The 24,216-nt window shown below is 41.0% G+C and overlaps 1 protein-coding gene and 1 long non-coding RNA gene across 4 annotated transcripts in view; one reads left to right on the top strand and one right to left on the bottom strand.

Moving 5' to 3' along the window:
- stk17a (serine/threonine kinase 17a) overlaps positions 1-24,216 on the top strand; it is a 95,863-nt gene that overhangs the window by 26,817 nt on the left and 44,830 nt on the right. For all 3 annotated transcript variants that reach the window (XM_048558806.2, XM_048558798.2, XM_048558814.2), the window contains exon 2: positions 1,725-1,937. In XM_048558806.2, coding sequence (XP_048414763.2) covers positions 1,725-1,937 — 213 coding nt within the window. The remainder of the gene's footprint in view (positions 1-1,724; positions 1,938-24,216) is intronic.
- LOC125465392 (uncharacterized) overlaps positions 18,932-24,216 on the bottom strand; it is a 52,447-nt gene continuing 47,162 nt past the window's right edge. Inside the window, exon 3 of the long non-coding RNA XR_007250233.2 lies at positions 18,932-19,407. This is a non-coding gene — a long non-coding RNA (uncharacterized LOC125465392). The remainder of the gene's footprint in view (positions 19,408-24,216) is intronic.

Below are 24,216 nucleotides of genomic sequence, written 5' to 3'. Positions count from 1 at the left end.
TGGCAAGATGGACACAGAGGATAGGGGTGGAAGGGTTTTTTTTGTAACGGAGGGTTGTGACTAGTGGTGTTCAACAGGGATCAGTGCTGGGACATCTGCAGTTTGTGGTCTACATAAATGATTTGGAAGGAAACGACTGGTCTAATTAGTAAGTATGCTGAAGCTGCAAAGATTGGTGGAGGTTTGTCAGAGGATACAGCAGGAGATATAGATTGCTTGGAGGCCTGAGCAGAAAAGTGGCAGATGAAGTTCAATTCAACCAAGTGTGAGGTGATGCATTTTGGAAGGTCAGGTATAGGTGGAAATTACACAGTGAATGGTAGAACCTTTAGTAGTATTGATTATGCAGAGAGATCCGGATGTGCAGGGACACAGATCACTAATGGTGGCAGCGCAAGTAGATAAGGTAGTAAAAAAGGCCTATGGCATGTTTGCCTCCATTGGAAGGGGCACTGAGTATAAGGATAGGCAGGTTATGCTGCAGCTTTATAGAACTTTAGATAGGCCATATTGCATACAGTTCTGGTCACCACACTACCAGAAGGAAGTCGTGCTGTGGGGAGAGTATATTGCCTGGTACAGAGGATTTTAGCTATGAAGAATGATTGGATAGAATGGGTTTTGTTTTCACTGGAACACAGGAGGTTGAGAGGCAACCTGATAGAAGTTTATAAGATTGTGAATGATATGGATAAAGTAGTAAGTCAGGCTTTTTCCTGGGGTGGAGGGGTCAATTATTAGGGGATACAGGTGCAAGCAGTTGTGGGGGTAGGGGTTAGTGGTGATGGGAGGGTCAAGTTTAAAAGAGATGAAGGAGATGTGCAAGGCAGATCTTTCACATTAAGAGCGATGAGTCCCTGGAACATGATGCCAGGGGAAATGGTGAAAGCAGACACAATGGTATGTTCAAGAAGCACCTGGATGAATACATTAAATAGAAAGGGAATAGAGGGAAACGGATCCTATAAGTGAAGGCAGTTTTAGTATGGAAGGTCAAAATGTGTTGGTGCAGGCTTGGAGGGCTGAAGGGCCTGTTCCTGTGCTGTTTTGTTCTTTGTACTACCACCATTCCTGCTGTTCAGTTAAATTATGGCTTCTTCCAATTTGGTATTCATTAAATCTAAATTATGTTCTAATTGTAGAATTCTCTTTTAATTGTAGTTTATAATCCTCATTTTAAATCTTTTTAATTTTATGTATGGTTTACTTAAATTTATTTTTGTGTAGAAGATAATAGCAACAGAGAGAAGAACATACTCATTTAAAATATTGCATACAATTTTAGTGAGATGGTAGTTCACATTACCACACCAGATCATGGTTGTGTTTATGTACCTTCTTGGCTAGCCACCGGGAAAAATACATGTGAAGCAGAAAATTAGCGATAATTATAACTGTCAAGGCTGACTGTTAAATATTAAGCAGGGTATACTTTGTTTTGAACCCATGTACTTTAGGAACCATCTGAAGAGCGACAAAAGAAAGCTAGCCACAGTTGTTGGTTTCATGCCTGTCTTTTTCTGATTCTTAGATTTGGATTCCTGTTTAAAGCAGAGAAAAGTAGAGCATTATTTCTCAATTTGCCAACTAGCAGTATTTATAATTGTTCATTTGGATTAGAATTAAAAACAAGTTGTAACTATTTCAAGTCTGTATTGAAATGGCAAAATTTTGAATGATTTGGTCCATTTAAACTGAACAATATCTCTCTCTTGTTTGCACAGAGGTAAATTTGCAGTCGTAAAAAAATGTATTGAGAAGGCGACAAGGAAGGAATATGCTGCCAAATTCATGAGGAAAAGAAGGAAGGGTCAAGACTGCCGAATGGAAATTATTCATGAGATTGCAGTATTAGAATTGGCTGAGTCCAGTCATTGGGTCATCAACCTGTATGAAGTGTATGAAACAGCATCAGAAATGATTCTAGTTTTGGAATAGTAAGTATAGCATTTTTTAAAATTTCTTTTTAACCTTTGTGTAGTTTACATTTTGAGTCTAGAATGTTTAAATAATTGGAATTAGTCATTATAATTACTGACTTTTTTTTGCAGTCTCAACATAAGTATACAAAATGAGAGCTCATGGTGTAGGAGTAACTTATTAGCATGGACAAAAGATTAGTTGATTAGTAGGAAGTGAAGTGGGTCAACATAAACAGGTCATTTTCAGGTTGCCAAGATGTAATGAGTGGAGTGCCACAGAGGTCAGTGTGGTGGCTTCGACTATTTATCATTTATATTAGTGACTTGTATGAAGAAACTAAGTGCAAGGCACTTAAACTTGCTGATGAGACAGGGTGAGATAATAAGTTAAGTTTTGACGAGGACATAAGGAATCTGCAAAGAGAAGCAGTTTGTGAGCGGATTTAAAAAAAAATTGCTGATAAAGTATAATGTGAGAAAATGCAAATTGCAGAAGACTGAGGTATAGAGGAGGTAGGTGTCTTGGTACGTGAATCACAAAACTTTAGTGCACAGGCAGCACATAAGTAGGAAGGCAAGTGGAGTGTTATAATTTTTTTGAGAGGAATGAAATGTAAAGTAGGGATAGTTTGCTACAGTTGTACAGGGTATTGGTGATATGGAGAGGACTGTATATAGTTTAACCACCTTCATTAAAAAATCATAATTGTGTTGGAAACAATTCATTTAGAAGATTCAATCAGCTGGTTCCTAGGATGAAGGAATTATTTTGAGGACAAGTTGGGCCTTTCATTCATTGAAGTTTTGAAGAATGAAGGGCAATCTAATTGAGGCATACAAGATTCTGAGACACTTAGCAGGGGGGAGGGCGGATGGATGCTGGGAGGTTGTTTTGCTTTGTAGGAGAGACTAGAATCAGGGGGTGCACTTTAAAAATTTAAGAAGACCCCCATTTAAGAAGGTGATAAGTTTTTTTTTTGTGGATTGAGAGTCTCTGTTCAGAGAACAGTAGAGGCAGCATCATTGATTATCATTAAGTAAGAGTTAGATGGGTTCTTGGCTTTAAAAAGGTTCCAGAAGTTAGTGGGTGTGGACAGGGAAGTAGATTTGAGGCCACAACCAGATCATTTGTGACTTTGTTTAATCATGGAACAAGCTTGATTGGCAGGTATGTTTGCTTGTATGAATTTTGTAATTAGAAGTTGATTTTAGTAAAAGAAAGGTATTTGGTAAAATTTAAGAAATTCTTACTTCACCTTACCTTGCGTATGTGTTTTTTTGTCTTTTGCAACTTTTAGACATTTCCCAGAGTAGGTGTTTTCCAGTTATGCACACGGCCTTAATGAAACTGTGAAGATGGTATTTCCATCCCTCAGGAGAAAATCCTTTGAATCATTCTTGATACAGTTGTGCTGTTAACAGTCTCATTTCCTATATCCTCCACTTTCTCTTTGAAAAGACTGAAAAATTCCTCAGCTGATTTCCCTTGAAGCATTGGGTCACTATTTTCTTTTTAACCACTAGATTGTAGACTTTATTTCATTGTTTATGGCTGAAGCCCAAACAAATGTAAATCTAGATTTTTCAAGTTGAGTTGAATCAGCTAATTTAAAACATTTTTTGGAATTAATGAATTTTGTATAAAGCAGCCATCATTATGCATGATATTTTTCTCACTTGCTTATAAAATGCTTTAGTGGTCTTCCTATAGCAAAATTAATTTGAAGACATTGAGATGTATAAGGTCCTGTTGAGAATAACAGATTGGAAGGGCCAGTGTCAGGAAGTGGGAAAGATCAGAAAAGCCTATAGGAGGAGATGGGAAAGGACAGTGCTTGGGAGGGGGGTTGGAGAGCAGGTAGATATCAGAAGGGTCAGTAGTGGAGGAGCTCAAAGATTATTGTCAGGTTGTGTTATGATCCCAGTTGGTGGAAATACTGAACATGGGTGGTTTATTTGGTTGGCAAGATAGATGGAATGGATCAGATTGGTCTCAACAGAATGGGGCTTGATTCATGTTCCTACCGGGTTGGATTTGGTACTTCCTTCTCATGGTGAGATTGTGGCACTGAGAGTGAAATTTCTGGCTGTTTCTCATGCTGGTAAAATCTGGCTGAACTCAATGCAATTTCAGGCTACAGCTTTCAAACTACACGCTTTATTAAAGCATTTTCTGCTCACTGGTGGTGATTGTAAAGGTGTGCTTTAGACTTTGTGATATTCCCTTTCTCCTCACCATCTGCCCTTGAATGACCTGAAGTGAGGAAAATGTAAAAATTGGACTGGATAGGAAAGAGAAACCGAGAATAAGTCTGTGTACACTAATTGACAATAAGACTTGATGTGTTCTGAAGTTTCCACAAACAACGGATAAATTGCACTGGCATCTTGCTGTAAACAAAAGAAGAAGGGTCTAGGCCCGAAACGCCTGCTTTCCTGCTCCTATGGTGCTGCTTGGCCTGTTGTGTTCATCCAGTTCTACACTTTGTTATCTCTTTTATTGCATATGTTCATAGTCTAAGGTGATAAACCTTAAAGATTCTGAAAGTACCTTCTGGTAGGGAGGGTCTGGGAGGAGGAGGTTGTGTTCTGAATTTTTATCCCTTTAGTAACTAGCTATGAAATAGTTTTATGCTGCAAGCAAATAAAACATTTCTACAATGATACTGTTTGTCTGGAGGTGGTTCGTATAGTGGTTTGGAAGTCAGAGCAGTGGTTTCTGGGAGTATGTTCTAGGGAAGTACTTGGAGATGACTACCTGAAATGAAGGCAAATCTCATTCACCAAAATTGAATACCAGGTTTTCTACATAGATTTGAATTCCATGTTTATTATTCTCCCTACTTATTACTCTCATATGTCTTATAGCTATGCTTTAGACTCCACTAACATCATGATGGAGCATTCTACATTACTTAAATGAGAATTTTTTTTTACATTTACCTAGTACTTTATGACTGCTTATTCCATTGCAAACATTTTCCAGAAGAAAGTGAACCACCAACCCATGAGGATAGTAAGACTGCTATTGTACAATTAGAATCTCACACCAAAAATAAACAGGACTCTTACCAAAGTCCATTACCAGACAAGAGCTACCATGTTTGTAGGCTTATTGGTCTGTTTACAGCATGTGGGGGGAAATGGACAGTGCCTCAGACCTATTAAAATTACTGAGGCTATTTGAACCATTGATGTATCATCTCGCTACCATTTACAGGCAAAATCTTAGCCGCAGTGCTTCAAAATTGACTTGTTCAATAGTAGCTGGGAGAAAATCTCTCTGAAAGTTGGAGCTGCGTTGGGCCCAATAGGAACATGAGAGACTTGATCTTAGTGCAGAAACAAATCTAGGAGATAAGTGGAGGAAAAACAACATGGGCCTGTCCAGTACTTTTCTAGATCTCATGGCATGTGATACAGTCAGTCAGGACAAACTTTCAAAGGTATCATCTAGACTGGCACATCCTCTAAGGCTCCTCACTAACCTCTCTTAATTGCAGGAAAATCAGGTTAAGCAAGATGGAGAGCTCTTCAAAGAGGTGTTCTGTCACTGACCCTCTTCTTTCCTTTGGTTTGATGCATCAAAAAGTAAGGGTACGCTTGAAGGAAAGCAGACACATCTACCTCTGAACAGATGACAAATCTTCAACCTGTTCACTAACATATGTGCCTTTCTGCTAAACATGCAGGAAACAATATAGATCATTGTAAACTGTTTCCTTATGGCAACTAAAACCTTACTAATGAACTGGTAAACAGAATATTGTGCTAATGACAATGTTGAGGAAATTGCAATCCATTATATATCACCATGGACAGTCGCAGCCTTACATCAGGTGGAATGGTTTGCCTGTCTAGGTAGCATTATATGCCAGAGTCACTGAGGACATGTGCAGTCAACAGGCTGAGACCAGCAATTCTTTTTGGTTGCCTCTTGAAGAATGTCTGCTTGGACTATTCACTATGTATCTCTGTTTAAATGCATATGTACAGAGTGGTTTTCTTGAATGGGTTAATGTGATTTCAAAGACAATGAAGTCCTCAAGAGTCAATCTATCCATCATTGAATGCATTTTCACATGAGACCAATTGCACTGGGCAGAACAAGAACATGCATGGAGGGAACTTGAATGCCATAAACAGTGTTTTATAGTGAACTGTGCTCTAGTGATATCCAGCTGCGTTTGCAAACCCATCAAAGACCTGATACTGACAGTTGTAGGAACAAGAAACTGCTGACAGAGACAGATATTTGCCTGCATTAATGACACTATATAAATACTGCTCTGCCTGTTGTCTGACAATAGAGTTTGCATGTTTATGTTGGGAGTGATTTTGTTCCCTTTCTGTCAATTTAGACATGAAAAATCCCTAGCACCTCTTTACTGAAGCTGGAGTATTGTGTGCAGTTCTGGAATCCACATTATTGGAAGAATGTGATTTCACTGGAGATGGTGTGGAGGAGATTTGACAGAGTGTTGCCTGGGATGGAGAGTTCATGGAGTGAAGTTGGACAAACTGGTGTTGTAATGCTTAGAGCAGAAGAGATTGAGAGCTCACATGATTGAGATGTATAAAATTATGAGGAGCAGAGATAGGGTAGAAAAGAAGAAACTTTTTCTCCTGACGGCATAGATTTAAGGTAAAGGGAAAAGGTGAAGAGGAGATGTAAGGACAAACTTTTTTTCTTCCAGAGGGTGGTAGGAGAGTACTGCCTGTATGGATGGTAGAGGCAGAAATGTTCAACATTTAAGAAGTATTTAGATGTGCACTTGCAATGCCAAGATATACAAGGCTTTGGGCAGGAAAATGGGATCAGAAAAGTTAGGTGGTTGTTTTTGACTGACATGGATGTGATGGGCTACCAGGCCTTTTCTGTGCTGTAAATCTCTGAATCTTTGACTATGACTTCTATTAGGATAGTGAATGGTAGGTGACTGACTCGGAATAGGTCTTGAAAAAAGTTGAAGTACAGTCTGAGTAGAATAAGTTGCACCCAATCTGGTAATTTATTGTTACTTTGTTTCCTGCAGTCTTTCCATCTCATTGCTTTTCTGACATACTTTATATAAAAATAAAAAAATGTTTATAATAAGTGCAACATTTAGGCATTTTTAAGTTTTTTTTTGGATTTAGGTCTGATGTATGTGTAGCAAAACTCATGGGTATTTTCCAAACAAATTTTACCGAAGTGGATACTTAATGCTGACCATTGTATCATATGTTTCACCACTGAAAGAAAATGTGCCAGAATAAGGACAAAATGTGCTGGAAAATCTTTAACTGGTTAAGCAGCATCTGCAGAGTGAAACTGAGTTAATCTCATAGGATGATTAGCTTTCATCAGAATGCATTACTTGTATCAACTTTGATCCATTACTTATTATCTCGAGTTTTGCCTCAAGTTTGACTTTGAAGGGTATGTGTGATATTTGTCCTACTGGCATGGTAAAATGTGTAAGCAAAATGTATATGCCTAGACTGGTGACAATTTAAGGCCATTTTCTTTCAAAACAGAACAAAATATCTGACCATTTGAACTCAGCCAGTAGCACAAACAACAGCAAGTGGGTACTTCCAATCTCTACAATTCAAATTTTACTCAGAACACAACAATCAAAGTAATAACATTTTTTGGAAGTCTGGGTGTGAGAGAAGAATTAGCAACAATGTTGATGCAAATGCTCGTTGAAGCACTGAACAGTGTTGTAATCTCCTGTTTTTTTCCAAGTATTATCTACATAAACATTTGAAAATATGTTTTAATCATAGTGTGGTGACATGAGTTGTTTTTGCAGTGTTGTTTGTGCTTGCTATGACTATTGTAAGAATTCTTTTCACAGTTTATTACCCCAGCTCCATGGGAATTAGATTGATCAATGCTCAAAGCATTCGTTGTTTGTGCACTGTGGTCAGGGCTTGGTTTCTTTAGTCTTTTGCATATGTTGGAGCCACAGTTGCATAGCTGATTATCTTTGAGAGGATGGTAAACAAGTAATGGGTTAATTTCAATTCATTTTAAATGGAGACACAGCCAACCACTTTGTTTGCGTAAATGTCTGTTCACATCTTTTTTATGATTGAGGAAACCCTGTCCAAATTTTCCCTGCAGAGAAGCAAAAGGCACAAAGTGTATCTTTCTATTATTAGGTTTTGTAGTTGGATTTGAGTGCAATAAATGTAAAGTGTGGAATTCAGGTGGTATTATATTCTTTGGTGATTTGCCAACTTTTCTATTTTCAGTATCCTGCATGGGGTTATAGTAGAAAGCGTGCAAAATACCTCTTCCATTTTGAGCTATAGAGTGTACTTGACTGGTAACAGACTTTATAGAGAAACTGGAAAGCACAGTCATGTACTCTAATGGCTGTTTGGAGAGCAAAAGTGGCATTACATCTGGCACATAAACTTGGCCTCATTGCTTGTTGGTTTCCTGCTGTGAATTCATTTATGTCACTGTGCTTTCAGCACGTGACAATTCATGTTCATGGTCTAAAGCTGCTCTGACTAAAGAGAACCCTTCAGTTACCAGGGCCTCACTGTTTGGTCAGGACAGGATGCTATTCATAATAAAACCTTTCATTTGAGTGCAAGTTGTTTTCCTAAGGGGAAGTTAGATTTTATTTTTCCACAGTGGGTCTGCAAGGGCTACTTTTTAGAGAATTAGAATTCAGTTTTTAATCCATGCCAAAATGAGCAAACTTTTTTTATTGTTTTCTATGTATGATCAATGACTCTAGATTACCCAATTTGTGATTGAAAGACCACTATTTAAGGGACAGACAATAAAGCCCTTTGAAGTAAATCCCCACAGTTTAAGGTGACCCCTTTCCAGACTACCCTTACTACCCTTACCCAAAAAACCCCCAATTTTTCAACTTAAAACCCATTCACTACTGAAAACAAACTCCCCCGGTGCAAGCCTACCTGTTTACAGATTCATAAATAATGCACCATTGCTGGTTCAGCTCCGTGTCCACTCTCATCAATGTAAACTGACAAGGTTACCACCTCACTGGTGCGTATAGTGTCTATGCCAATCCCACCCTCCAAGATGGCAGTAGTAGGAAAACCTATTACACAGGCCAGATCAAATTTTAAAGCCATTGAAATTGCAACAGCTGGAGAATTCAAGACAACCAACAACATTCGAGATTGGAAGATGTTCTGTACACAGCTTTAGCAAATGCCTTATTAAACAAAGTGAAGCAAACTTATATCAGTGAAAAATCACCAAGATGGACCCATTAATTTTATTGTGGATATATCAGAATCTTTACCTTAAAACAAGCAAAACAAAAGGCATTGCAGATTCTGAAGCCAACCCTCAACGGTGTGTCAAGTTTATAAAGTGAAGTGATTTTACTAAAATGATAGACGAAGATTCCACAGCATCACTCGATAGAAATCAATGAAAGACTTACACAGTTCAGTGATTTTATAATGAAAATTCGACAGAGAATGGATATAGATTGGCTTGTGTTGGGAACATGGATGACAATCCCATGAATTTTGACATTCCAGCCAGTCAAATGGTAAGCAAAGTTGGAGAGAAAAATATTAGTGAATTCAACTGACCACAAACAGAGTAAATTCACAGTTGAGTGCAGTCGTGCATTTCCGATGGGGCAAACTTAAGTCAACAGTGGTCTTTAAGCGAAAGCATCCCAAAAAACCAGAATTCCCAAGAGAAGTGAATGTCCATGTTTACATTAAAGAATGCATGAAAGTGGCTGAAAACATGGCTGAGGAAAGTTTGGAGTTTCTGATTTTTAGAAGATTGCATGAAGAAAAAGGCTTCTCCTCTGGAACGTGTTCAGCCACACCCAATTGTTGACACCACTGCTGAAATAAAATGGTCAAACAGTGGTATTGTACAGGTCTAACCAGCCTTTTGCCTGATGACTGAATTTCTTTCTAGTCATTTTGTTCAAGGATAGCATGAGAAAAAAGTGAGATGACATTGAACAAGGGAAGCAGTTCTGTCACTAGTAATCCTATGTAGCGGGTGTTAGTGGACTTGGATGAAATCTGAATTGAGGTTGTCATCAAATCATTCAAGAGTTGTGCACAGTCCAGTATATTTGTTAGGACAGAGGTGATAGTTTGTGGAGAGTCTTTAAATTTATAAATTGGAAGACAAAAAAGCCAAAGTGAGCATAAGCCCCTTACAAAATGAGACTAGCAAAGTAATAATGGGTAATGAGAAAATGGTAGAGGAGTTGAATAAGTTATTTTACATTAATCTTCAGAGAAGATATGAATAGCCTTCTAAAATTGCTAAATAATCATTGAGCAAAAGGAGGTAATGAAATAAATATTGAACCATCACCAGAGAAAAGGTACTCTGGAAAATGGTGGGCGTAAAGACTGATAATTAGAACATAGAAAAGTACAGCATAGTACAGGCCCTTCGGCCCACGATGTTGTGCTGTGGAATAATCCTAATCCAAAAATAAAATAACCTAACCTACATTCCCCTCAATTCACTGCTGTCCATGTGCATGTCCAGCTGTCACTAATGACTCCGCTTCCACGACTACCACTGGTAAACTATTCCATGCGCTCACAACTCTCTTGGGTGAAGAACCTCCCTCTGACGTCTCCTCTATACCTTCTTCCTAAAGAACTATGATCCCCTCGTGGCAGTCAATCCTGCCCTGGGGAAAAGTCTCTAGCTATCGACTCTATCCATGCCTCTCATTACCTTGTACACCTCAATCAGGTCACCTCTCTTCCTCCTTCTCTCCAGAGAGAAACGTCCGAGCTCAGTCAACCTCTCCTCGTAAGACAAGCCCTCCAGTCCAGGCAGCATCCTGGAAAACCTTCTCTGCACCCTCTCCAAAGCCTCCACATCTTTCCTATAATAGGGCGACCAGAACTGGACACAATATTCCAAGTGTGGTCTCACCAGGGTTTTGTAGAGCTGCAGCATAACCTCGTGGCTGTTAAACTCGATCCCCCTGTTAATGAAAGCCAAAACACCATATGCTTTCTTAACAACCTTATCCACCTGGGTGGCAACTTTGAGGGAGCTATGCACTTGAACACCAAGATCCCGCAGTTCCTCCACACTGTCGAGAATCCTGCCTTTAATCCTATATTCAGCATTTAAGTTTGATCTTCCAAAATGCATCACTTTGCATTTATCCAGGTTGAACTCCATCTGCCATTTCTCAGCCCAGCTCTGCATATTGTCAATGTCTCGCTGAAGCCTGCAATAGCCCTTGATACTATCAACGGCACCTCCAACCTTTGTGTCATCAGCAAACATACTAACCCACCCCTCGACCTCCTCATCCAAGGCATTTATAGAAACTACAAAGAGCAGAGGCCCAAGAACAGACCCCTGTGGGACACCACTCAGCACTGACCTCCAGGCAGAATACTTACCATCTACAACCACTCTCTGCCTCCTGTCAGCCAACTAATTCTGAATCCAGACAGCCAAATCACCCTGTATCCCATACCTCCTGACTTTATGAATTCTCCTGGACCTGACAGGATGTGCCTTAGGAAGTAAAGGAAGTAGCTACAAAGATGGTGGAAGCACTGGTAGTAATTTTCCAAAACTCTTGGATTTTAGAAAAGTCCCAGGGGATTGAAAACTCTCAATGTTAAACCTTTATTTTGAAAGGGGAAAAAACAAAATGAGGTGACTACAAACTGGGTAGCCTAATTTCTGTTACTGGGAAAATGTTAGAATCTATTATGAAGGATGCAATACAGAGCAATTAGAAATGCATCATGTGATCAAGCAGAGTCAGCAGAGCTTCATGGAGCGGAAATCATGCTGACAAATTTACTAGAATCATTTTAAGGAGGTAACAAGCATGATAGATAAAGAGGAAGCAGTCGATGTAATATATTTGGATTTTCTGAAGGTGTTTGATAAGGCCCACATTGGGCTACTTAATAAGATAGGAGCCTATAGTGCTGGTGGTAATGTACGGATATGGTAGGGGATGGATAGTGGATTGGCTAACTAATAGAAGACAGAAAGTTGGCATAGGGAAGATGTTTTTTCAGGGTGGCAACCTGTAATTAATGAAGTGCCATAAGGATCAGTGCTGGGACCCCACAATTATTTACAGTATATTAAGAAAGTGAATGAACCATAGCCAGGTTTAAGGATGACATAAGAATAGGTGGGAAGGCAAGTTGAGAGCATGACTCACAGAATTTGCAGAGGGATATAAACAGATTAATTGATTGGGAAAAAAATTGGCAGATGGAACATAATGGGGGAAAATGCATACTTCGGCGGGATGGCAGAACTGAATATTATTCAAATAGAGAATGACTGACTACAGAATAGGGATTTGGGTGTCCCTGTGCATGAATCACAAAAAAGCTGGCATCCAAGTTCAGAGAGTAACAGGGAAGGCCTTTATTTCAGAGGGAATGGAGTGTAAAAATGGAGAGGTTTTCCTAAAACTATACAAGGCACTAATAAAAGCTCAGATGGAATACTATAAGTAGCTTTGGGTTCCTTACCTAAGGAAAGATTTTCTGGCATTGGACACAATTCAGAGGCTGACACTGGGGAGGGAGGGATTGTCAAACAAGGGGACGTTAAATAGATTGAGCTTGTACTCTTTGAAATTTCAAAGAATGAGAGATGCCCTTCTTGAAATGTACATGATTCTTAGGGGATTTGACGTGGTAGATGTGGAGAGGTTGTTTTCCCCCTTGTGGGAGAGTCTATGACTAAGATGATGTTCACATATTTAAGACAAATGAAGAATTACTTCTCTGAGGGTAGTCAACTTGTGGAATTCTTTATGCCCAGGGCTGTTGACACCTGGTCGTTATGTATATTAAGGGCTGAGGTAGATTTAGATTTAGATTGATTTATTTATCACATATACTCGGTATAGGAATACGTAAGCACAGCGAAAAGTGCGCACGTTCACCATTCTCTGGAGCCCACTTGGTTACAAACACCAGAATTGAAAGATTTAACAGAGCCAAAAGGCAAGCAAGAAAAAACAGTCCACATCTGAGTCTAAAGTCCCATCTCCACGCTGGTGCAGGTGCTGCTACAATCACTAGGCCACCATCACTGCCTCACCTTCCTGCACTCACCGCTGACTGCCACTGCCCCACCGGCCTGCTGTACCCGCCACTACCTCACCTTCCCACTCTCACCACAACATTGCTGCAGCCCATGCTGGATCTGCCTTCGCTGCAGGACATAGCCCACGCGTTCGGCTGCCGTCACATGTTTTGCAGTCACTCCCTGACTCCTTAGGTAGGTAGTTAAAAGGGACGGGGATAGAATTACTACAGAGAGGAGAGAAAAGAGGAGGAAGAAAAAGGAAACAGGGAACTGGCGAGCAGAGTGGAGCTCCAGATGGAGCAACTTACCCTGTCGCCATCTTGGTGGAATATAGCTTGTCAATCAGGAAGGGAATTGGAGGTTGGAGGGAAAAGGTAGGAAAGTGGAGTTGAAGTTTTACAGATCAGCTGTTATCTTATTGAATGGGAAAGCAGCCTCAGTGGGATGAATGGACTACTTCTGTTCCTATACCTAGTGGTCTAAAGTACACGCATTAACGATGGTGTCTGCGTGGAGGTTATTTTATTTTAAGGAAGCCTCAACTTTGAAAACATTTTGGGCTTCTATTGTCATAGAATCCAAACAGTGTGGAAGTAGGCCCTTCAGCCCAACAAGTCCACACTGACCCTCACAGCATCCCACCCAGACCCACTCCCCTATAACCCACCTAATCTACACATCCCTGAGCACTACAGGCAATTTAGCTCGGCCAATCTTCCTAGCCCACGCATGTTTTGGACCGTGGGAGGAAACCAGAGCACCCAGAGGAAACCCACCCAGACACTGGGAGAATATGTAAAATCCACGCATACACTTGCCCAAGGGTGGAATCGAACCTGGGTCCCTGGCGCTTTGAGGCAACAGCGCTAACCACTGAGCCACCGTGCTACCCTAAACTGTGTTCTTTTTGGGAGGTAAGGCTGGTTGGTGCAGTGTCTGATGACTCAGATCAGCCAATGACCCACCAAAAACAAATGTTGTGAGATAATGAGAGAAAGTGGATTTCAGCACCTGAAATGTTACACGCCCAATGTTTTCATTGAAACTTGAGTCTCTCAATCTTTATTTTTGTATGAGTATATATAGTCTATTTCATGTTTTGTAATTCATTTGCGTGTTTCAATTTGAATATCCTTTATTGTCACATGCATTTAACATAAAGTAGGGAAAAGGGTGTACTGTTGTTCGTATACAAGCGTCAATCACCGAATAAAGTAAAAAAAAATAGAGCCCAACCTTCTCTGATGCTACTACATACCACTGCCAGAGTGCTGCACCAGCCCACGCCACACCACTGAGAGGGCGTTGTGGTCCGGGCTTTCCAGCCCATGCCACGCTGCCGAGAGCAGCAGCATGTGAAAATCACAAATTGCCAGAAAGGTAAAGGTGCCTTTTTGGATTATAAGCAATAACTTTTTTGGATAAAACTCTGTTTAAATCTTCAAACTCTCCATTATGCTGCCACTGTGAGATCATCAGTTTCTTGTCCTGTTCATGGAGGTGACCTCAATTATGTTGCCACAATTCAATTTAAACATGTTACTCATATTGCTTTCTATTCTAACATTATGATCCATTACAGTCTGGATTAATTTGGCCTGGGTGCAGGCTTTAACCTACCACATAAGCTTTGTTTTACATTGTTTGCTTGCATTTACTACTGACTCCTAATCTTCAGTGAATGAGCAATCATGCGTGACGTCAACAGACTATTCATGTAATTTGTTTCAGTTATGTGACCACACAAATATAGTTGATCAGAAAGGATCAAACGCAAGTTGTTTGAAAGCAATACTGGCAGAAGTTCAAATGAAATGAATGTGTGGGAATGGTGCGCTCTGAAATTTTCCTTTTGTCTTCATGTTTTAGAATTTGAATGCTCTACACGTACCTCTGACTTCATTCCCGCTGCCTGCATTTCCTTCAAAATTGATAACACGTGGGTTGAGACCACAACTTGTGCTGCACAAACCCTTAATTAGTAACCTGCAATGATTCTTTACTCTATTGCAGTACTCTTGTCCTTCTTAATGCGGATTTAAGATTTTACGAAGACTTCTGTTAAATTCCTCTTGACTACCGACATTCACTAAATGTGACTCTTGGTATTTTGCTTTTAAGACAAGTGAAAGTTATTGACAGGGCACAGATTGTTGTTCTCGGGAATCACTTGTTGATCAGGTGTTTTGTGCTATTTGAGATGCTATCACAGCTGGAGCTGCTTTTGACAAGAAAGTAGTATTGAGTCATGAGAAGTAAGCTGTCTGTCCTCGAAAGCCTGCCCCACCATTCAGTAGGATCGTAGTTGATCCTATTCTATATAATGGCATCAAGGAATGCTTAAAAAAATCATTGAACTCAATGGGAGTCAAAGGGAAAATGGTTGTGGCTAGAAAAATATGTGTTTGATACTCATAAATGTAAGCACAGGATTGTGACAGGAATATTCTATGGAATTTTGTTAATGAGATAAACGTTTGAAAGTAAGATAAATACATGGGATTACCATTCAGAGCAGCCATATTTGATTGAATAGTGGAGTAGGCTATGGGCCGCCACCCCTCGCTACCAGGTTCTGGAACATGCTTGGTCCAAATTTATTTAGCCACTTAATCAGTGGCATTCCCAGCAGCACAACACCAAGGCTGAGGGCTAGCGTTACTTCAGTTTCATTCAAGACTCTTCTAATAATAAAGTCTGGCGAAGTACCTTAGTAACATCCAGACTTGAACCATCAAGTTACAGGTAAAATCAGCCCTACATAATAAAGCCTTACCAAGAGAAAACCCAGGCATCCTACCTGTACTTCAAATTGTAGCATCATTTCCGAATCTGATACTATTTTGTGAGCCATCATTGACCAGAAACTGAAATGGATGGGATTGTAACATCTTGGGCTTCAAGATCAAACCAGAGATGATGCTTTTACATATTAACTCCTCAGAACCTCTCCATAATATATAGGATTCCACAAAGTGGTGGTGAAAAAACCCACCACTCACCTGGTTAGGTGCAGCCGCAACAACACAAGAACAAAATAATGGGACTTATTGGAGAAATTCATGAGACTGGAAGTTGACAAATCCCTGGGATGAGTGCCATGTTATCCACTTTGATAGGAGGAACAAAGGTGCAGTGTATTTCTTGAATGGTGAGAGATTTGGAAAGTATCCAAATTGATCTATGTGCCCTTGTTCATAAGTTATTGCACTTGAGCATGCAGGTTCAGCAAGAAATTCAAAAGGCAGTCACTACATCCCAGACTGTGTGGTATGTATTACCCACAAAGTACACTGCAGCAGCTCACCAAGTTTATTTTGAAAGCAGTTCCTTCCCTCTGCTCCATCTGTCACCACGAGGAACACCCTGTAAATTTAAAAAAAAATTACAGCAATTTTGCAGGAATACCAGCACCTCTCTGTTGTACAAAACTTCACCTTGAGCAAATGTCTGCACTGTTCATTCTCTGTCTATATCACAATCCGGGAATTCCCAATTTATCATCATCTGTGTAATATTAGCAGTGACTACATAAGAAGGCCCATCACCTCCAATGAGACTAAAGATGGACAATAAATATATTCTCCTCAATGTAGCTCAGGTCAGAACTTTGTTTTTCAAGAAGCTGACTTGATAAGACTATTCCCTCCACCCTGAAAGGGGCTATATGGTCTATTCTTGCTTCAATTTCTTGTGTTCTGACCTGAGTCCAGCTGAAGTTCTTTACCTATTCCTGGTTCTCTTATTTAATATGGCACATGCAAGATACATGAAACTTTTTTTTTGTTAGAGGCTGCTTGGCACTTCATTCTCTAAGTTTTAATTGTGTTGAAGTTAAAGGTGTAATTGTAACCAAGCATGTTAGGTAACTGCAGATTGAATAGCTGTTTTATTTTCAGATGGGTGATGATTTTGTATCAGAAGAAGATTAGTTGGATTATCAATTTTCCAAAGTACATTTGAATATAGTAAATACTGATTTCCTATACAAACTGCTATCCCATTATGATAGACCATGCTATTTAGCACAGTGTATTAATTCCTGAGCATTCTGGTGCCTGTTGTATTCAAGGATCATCTATAGACTTCCTCAGCTTGCTACAATATACCTACCTCCTGAAATTCAGACCTAGCATCATGTTTGAAATTGTTAAAGCATTATATAAACAACTAAATCAGGGTGTTGTAATCTCTTTCTAGGGTTGCAGTGCAATTAAAACTGCAACTCAGTGGATGATATTTAACCTCCAAGGGTGGGTGGAAAGGTAAACCTGGCCCTGACCTACCCACTTCTGGTTTTAATGACATCGGGTGGAGAAATCACTTTGCTTGAGGCAGTTTGGTTTGTGAAATCGTTTGGGGAGATTCTGTGCCTCCAGTTTAATTGTGTTGTCTTGGCCACAGGATGGGTGAGATTCTGAGGTTGGCAGGAAGATGGCAGATCCTTGAACTCTGAGTGTTTATTGCTACCACATGTGCACTACTAAAAGCAGGAATATTTATCCTCCAGTCCCAACTGACCTACCTGTGTGTGCTCATACTCCTGCAATTGATTGATCTCTAATGTCTACGTGATATCTAATTCCACTGTTAAATCAACCTTGGCTATGATCTGCTCCATTGCCTCTGCCCCACCTGACAGTCAACTTGGTAATCAAATTGATTCCTGGTTAGAAAGCCCCCTCAAATAATTTTCAGAGATCTTGCAATTAATTTTTCCAGATGGCCTGGTGAGCCTATGCTTCAGCATTTCCTTCTGAAAGTCTCCTTGCATCCCCACCCATTTCCTAGCTGTGAATGAAAGACCAGTGACTATGTTTCCCACTTTCTTTCTGTTGTCTTTCATTCTGTCTCCTCCCCCATTCACTGGGTGCCTGACACTATCTAACATGTGGGGCGGCATGGTGGCTCAGTGGTTAGCACTGCAGCCTCACAGCACCAGGGACCCGGGTTCGATTCCAGCCTCTGGCGACTGTCTGTGTGGAGTTTGCACATTCTCCCTGCGTCTGTGTGGGTTTCCTCCGGGTGCTCCGGTTTCCTCCCACAGCCCAAAGATGTGCAGGCTAGGTGGATTGGCCATGCTAAATTGCCCAAAGTGTTCAGGGGTGTGTGCGTTATAGGGGGATGGGCATAGGTCTGGGTGGGATGCCTCAAAGAGTGGTGTGGACTTGTTGGGCCGAAGGTCCTGTTTCCACACTGTAGGGAATCTAATCTGATCTAATCTAACATGTGATAATGGGAACTGCAGATGCTGGAGAATCCAAGACAACGAAATGTGAGGATGAACACAGCAGGCCCAGCAGCATCTCAGGAGCACAAAAGCTGACGTTTCGGGCGTAGACCCCTCATCAGAGAGGTTCTCTCTGATTTTCTGACATTTCGTTGTCTCTAATCTAACATGTGTTCCTTTGAATCTAGAGTGAATTTACATGCTGCTCCATTTTTGTCAGAGTATTTGAGGGACCAGCTCCTCTTGTATCTTGGTTCTGTTGAAAGCTGTGGAAAACCTGGGCCAACCTGAATGAGAATGACGTTCAATATAAATTGATAATCCCCTCATCATTGCACCTAGGGAATGGGTGCTCCTGGGGACTTAGCTAAAAAAAAAGTCTCAGATTAGCAAAGTGCATTCGTTCAGATTCTAGGGATAAAAGAGGAGAGATTAGGCAGTTTAGGCTTTAAAGTCTGCAAAGTAGAGAGTCCACAGAGAGGTTCTTTGGAGATATTGTAATAAAAAGCATTACATAGTGCAGGTGATATGGATTCATTATCATTTAGGGTCAAAAAAATGAAAGCAGAGAGAGACATTAGTGAGGTTTCTGATGACTATTATACATTTATTCATCTGACCACACTACATTGTCTTCGTAGACTGTGTCAAGGCCATTGATCTTAACAGCTGAGACAGAAAGTTTAAGCTGGTGCAGTAAACACAGTGCCCTTATGAAATCCTGGGTGTCATTTGTTCTTTCTCCAAGCATAGGCACAGTTCTGTACATCAGACCCTTGTTGCAAGCTGTAAAGTCAGTGTCCACAAATTGCTGTTTATTGATGATGCAACGTTGGCTTCCACATACTGTAGTTTATTTGCAGCAGCTTGTAGTTCACTTCACTCCAGCCTCTATGGAATTTAGGTGACCAATATTGTGAGCCTGGACATAGAGACGACACCATCCATCACAGAAGTATTACTGTACAGGAGGTAGCTGTTTGGCCCACAGTATCAACATCAGCTCTCAAAATAAACATTATGACTTAATATCAATCTCCTGTTTTTCATGATACTCTTGCACATTGTTTCTGTTCAGATAATCATCTGATGGGCCCTTGTATATCTCAATTGAACCTGCCTTCACCATAATTCCAGTTGACTGTAATCAGAGGCAATGCGTGGTCAGTCCTTACTGCTGATGAGAGAGCCTGGAGTGAAGCAATCAGGAAGGGCATAGAAAAGGTAGAAGACAAAAGAGATGACCAGATGGCAGCAAAGAGAACTTGGTGGAATGTAAAAAGCATTTAATGAAGCTCCATGGCAATGCTATTCATGTGTGCTGGCTGTAGAAGGGATAGCCTCTCATGAATCAGTCTTTACACCAGAGCAGACAAGAGAAACTGGTTTGTTCACACACCACAGAGGATTATGAGAAAAGTGTGGAGTTGTTTTATTAAAAATTCAAAAACTAATAGGTATATATATATAAAACAAAGGAAGAAAAATTTCAAAGGCGAGTGATGATGGATGTGAATGTGCACTCAACATATAACAGGTGGAATCTCAATCATCAAAAGGCACAGATTTTAACAGTATACCTATTCTTAAACTGCCTAAACTGGGACCTAAACTAATGCATTGCAACATTCAAAAAAAGTCCGATACAAAGTGATGCATTGAGATATTTAGACGGCATGACATACCAGTTGGATTTCACTTGTTCTGCCTTTGATATCCTATAGCACAATGGATAGCAGAATGTGGAAGTTCAGTCATATTATCTGTACTGCTTTATTTTCAGTTTGTCTCATTTAAAGTTAAAGGACAGATATATTCTTACAATTATGTCATATCTTTGGTATTATGATCTGGAACTGTTACTAAATTCCTTACACTGAGGTAAGTTTTTTTTTCATGATTTTAAACTATCTTTTCCGTTTCTCCAAACCAACTGTTTTACACATCCAGCTTTAGCTAAGAACCCTGCAGAACTGCCCAAACTAAAATTTAAAAAAGAAAATCTTCCCCCAGTTTTTCCCAGTCAAGTGAAAAATAATCAATCTCTGACCACCTCTTAAATTGGAGCCTAATAATACACAACCTTGTTTGCTCATAAATTCTCCCAATCTCCGGGAAGTCTGTCTCTTGCGTTTCAGAAGAAGTCACCATGGCTACAGAAGTACTTAAAAATTAATCACTAATCTTCTTCAGGCACATAGAAAAATCATATGCCACTAATTCAAGTTCAAATATCCAAACATTAAAATATGTGACATTTTAATACATTTAAACAACATATCTTGCATTACAACATCCTCAGGATGTTCCAAAACATTTAACAATCAATTCATTACTTTTGAAATGTAGTCACTGGTGATAGTTAAACTCATGTACCCATTATCAGTAGTGATATAATTAGCCAGTTTATCTGTTTTATCTGATTTGTCTGTTTCACAGTATTAGTTAGGAATAATAGACAGAAGGTGGTCAGACAAGTTGAATCAGTTGTTAAGAAGGCATATAGGATCCTTGGGTTTATAAATAGGGGCATAGAGTATAAAAGCAAGGAGGTGATGCTATACCTCCTGCAAATCATTGGTCAGATTGCATTTGGAATATTGTATTCAATTCTGGGCATCTTACTTAAAGAAGAATGTTGAAGCACTGGAGAGAGTGCAAAGGAGGTTTACCGGAATGATACCAGGAATGATGAATTTTAAATGTAAGGAAAGATTAAAGATATTGATCTTATTCTCTCCTCAAAGCAGAGAAGTTTTAAGAGGTAACCATATTGAGGTGTTTGAAATTATGAATGATGTTGACAGGGTGAAGAAGGATATTCTGTTTCCAGTAGTTGGTGTGTCAGTTACTAGGGGTCACAATTTCAAGATTGTCTGCAAGAGAACTAGATGTGAGGTGAGTAGAAACTTCTCATCTCAGAGTTGTTAGGATTTAGAATTAGCGGCCTTGAAAATGATGAATTTAGAGGGAACAGATATGGGGCTGAAGAATGGGACTAGCTGGGTAGCTCTTTTGGGTGAATGGTACAGACATGTTGGGTCGGATTTCCTCTTTCTCTTTGGTTAAATTCTATGTTTCTATGATAATTATCAGCCGGGGCACTATCGACATCCGATCCCAGTACACCTGTATCCCACACACAGATGGCCTAAAAACCCTCTGCTCCTTCCTGTCCTACAGACCCAACCAGCCCCCTCCTTTGACGCCCTCAACCGCTTAACTGAGCTCATCCTTATCCTTAACAAATTCTCCTTCAACTCCTCCCACTTCCTACACACTAAGGCAGTTGCCATGGGAACCCATGTGGGCCCAAGCTATGCCTGTCTCTTTGTAGGATACGTGGAACAGTCCCTCTCCCGCAGCTACACTGGCCCCATCCCCACCTCTTCCTCAGCTACATCAATGACTGTCTCAGTGCTGCCTAGTGCTCCCATCAGGAGTTTGAGCAGTTTATCAACTTTACTAACACCTTTCACCCCAACCTCAAATTGACCTGGACCATCTCTGATACTTCTCTCTCCTTCCTGGACCTCCCGGTCTCCATCTCTGGTGACCGCCTTGAAACTGATATCTATTAGAATCCCACTGGCTCGCACATCTACCTAGACTACACCTCCTCTCACCCACCTTCCTGCAAGAATGTGATCCCCTACTCCCAATTCCTCCGCATCTGCTGTAACTGCTCCCAAGATGGGGCGTTCCACTCCCGAATATCCCAGGTATCTCCTTATTTCAAGGTCCGCAACTTGCCCCCACCCCATTCAGTGGTTGTAAATGCTTTTGACCACATATCTCTTGCATTTCCTGCACCTCTGCACTCCCATCCCTTCCCCGCAACAAAAACAAAGACAGAATCCCCCTCGTCCTCATGTTATCCCTTCGCTAATCTCTGTATCCAACATATCATTCTCTGCCACTTCCACCACCGACAATCCGACTCTACAATCAAAGATGTATTTCCCTCCCCACCCCATCTGCCTTCCGTAGGGACCGCTCTCTCCGTGACTCTCTCGTCCGCTCCACATTCCCCACTAGCCCCACCGCCCCCGGCACTTTTCCCTGCAACTGAAGGAAGTGCTATACCTGCCCCTATGCCTATCCCCTCACCTCTATCCAAGGCACCAAATAAACTTTCCACATCAGAGGTTCACCTCCAAATCCATCAATGTGGTCTATTGGATCCACTGCTCCCGGTGTGGCCTCCCTCTACGTCATTGAGATCAAGTGGAGGCTCTTGGACCACTTTGTAGTGCACCTGCACTTTGTTCATGCTGAAACTGTACAAAATGCTAGTGCGGCCCCATTTGGAATATTGCGTGCAGTTCTGGTCGCCCCATTACAGGAAGGATTTGGAAGCATTGGAAAAGGTGCAGAGGAAATTTACCAGGATGTTGCCTGGTCTGGAGCAAAGGTCTTATGAGGAAAGACTGAGGGACTTGGGTCTGTTCTCATTGGAGAGAAGGAGGCTCAGGGGGGATTTAATAGAGACATACAAGATGATCAGAGGATTAGATAGGGCGGACAGTGAGAGTCTTTTTCCGAGGATGATGACTTCAGCTTGTACAAGGGGGCATAGCTACAAATTGAGGGGTGATAGATTTAAGGCAGATGTCAGAGGCAGGTTCTTTACTCAGAGTGTGGTAAGGGCGTGGAACACCCTGCCTGCCAATGTAGTTAACTCAGCCACGTTAGGGGCATTTAAACAGTCCTTGGATAAGCATGTGGATAATGATGGGTTAGTGTAGGGGGAGGGGCTTAGATCATAGGTCAGCGCAACATCGAGGGCCGAAGGGCCTGTTCTGCGCTGTATTGTTCTGTGTTTTGTGTTCGTGACAAATGACCAATCTTTCTGCTCATGAGCCAGTTCAACTCCCCCTCCCACTCTCTGACGACATGTCCATCTTGGGGCATCTTCAGTGTCAAATGACACCACCTGGAAACTGGAGGAGAAGCACCTCATATTTCGCCTTGGGAGCCTACAACCCAATGGCCTAAATGTGGGCTTTACCAGTCTCAAAATCTCCCCACCCCTGGCCTCATCCTATGGCCAACCCTCCCTCTTATCCCCTTCTCCTTGACCTGACACAACCTGTCCATCTTCTCTCCCACCTGTCCGCTACTCCGACTTCACTGACCAATCACTGCCACTGCCTACCTGCACTGACTTATCACCATCCCACCTACCTTTCCCAGCACCTCCCCTCCCTTTTTATTTCTGAACTCCCTTCCCCCTCTCCCATTTATGAAGAAGGGCCCTCACCCAAAACGTCAACTTTCCTGCTCCTCTGCTGCCTGACGTGCTGTGTCCCTCCACCTCTACACTGTGTTATCTCTGATTCCAGCATTGGCGGTTCTTACTATCTCTGATATTTCCTCCAAGACTTGTCTTGTCAACATATCATCTGCAATGGAGGGCATGGGGTGAATGTACAGATTAGACCATTGCTCACGTATTCCTTTTTCTCCAATCCTGAGCTGGTTGATACCTGGAGAAATAATGTCTCAAGTCATCCCCCATAAGCACTAGATGCAGGTCATTTTTCTCTCAGGAATGGGTTGGATAGTGGCAGTAGTGCTTCTGTTCTCTTGCCCACTCGAAGTTCTGCCACTGACTCGGCTTTTTCTATGCTTCTGGCTCACGATTGCCGTTTGCTGCTAAGTCAAACGCTTTTTCTACCTTAACTTTAAAATGGAGATTAAAAATATTGTTGTAGTTTTGCACCATTATCGCCTATCTTTTTCAGTTGTGGATTTGTTTGGGTTCTTCTCTGTGAGATTTCACTTCTATGTGCTGTCGCCTGGTTGCTACCATGTTTTGTCTCCTGGTTGTTCTGAAGGGTGTTCTTGTTCTTAAATGGACTAGTGTAGAATCAATTTTGTTTTAACAATAGCCTTTTTGTTTCTGTACTAACAGTACAGATAGTGATCTACACATGTTCACAGTCTCTCCTCCATGAGATCTTTTATTAGTCATGTGATGTTACATCATCATTACC

The sequence above is a fragment of the Stegostoma tigrinum genome, chromosome 2 (genome assembly GCF_030684315.1).
Source record: "Stegostoma tigrinum isolate sSteTig4 chromosome 2, sSteTig4.hap1, whole genome shotgun sequence".
Lineage (NCBI taxonomy): Eukaryota > Metazoa > Chordata > Chondrichthyes > Orectolobiformes > Stegostomatidae > Stegostoma > Stegostoma tigrinum.
This window is presented reverse-complemented; position numbering and strand designations above follow the sequence as displayed.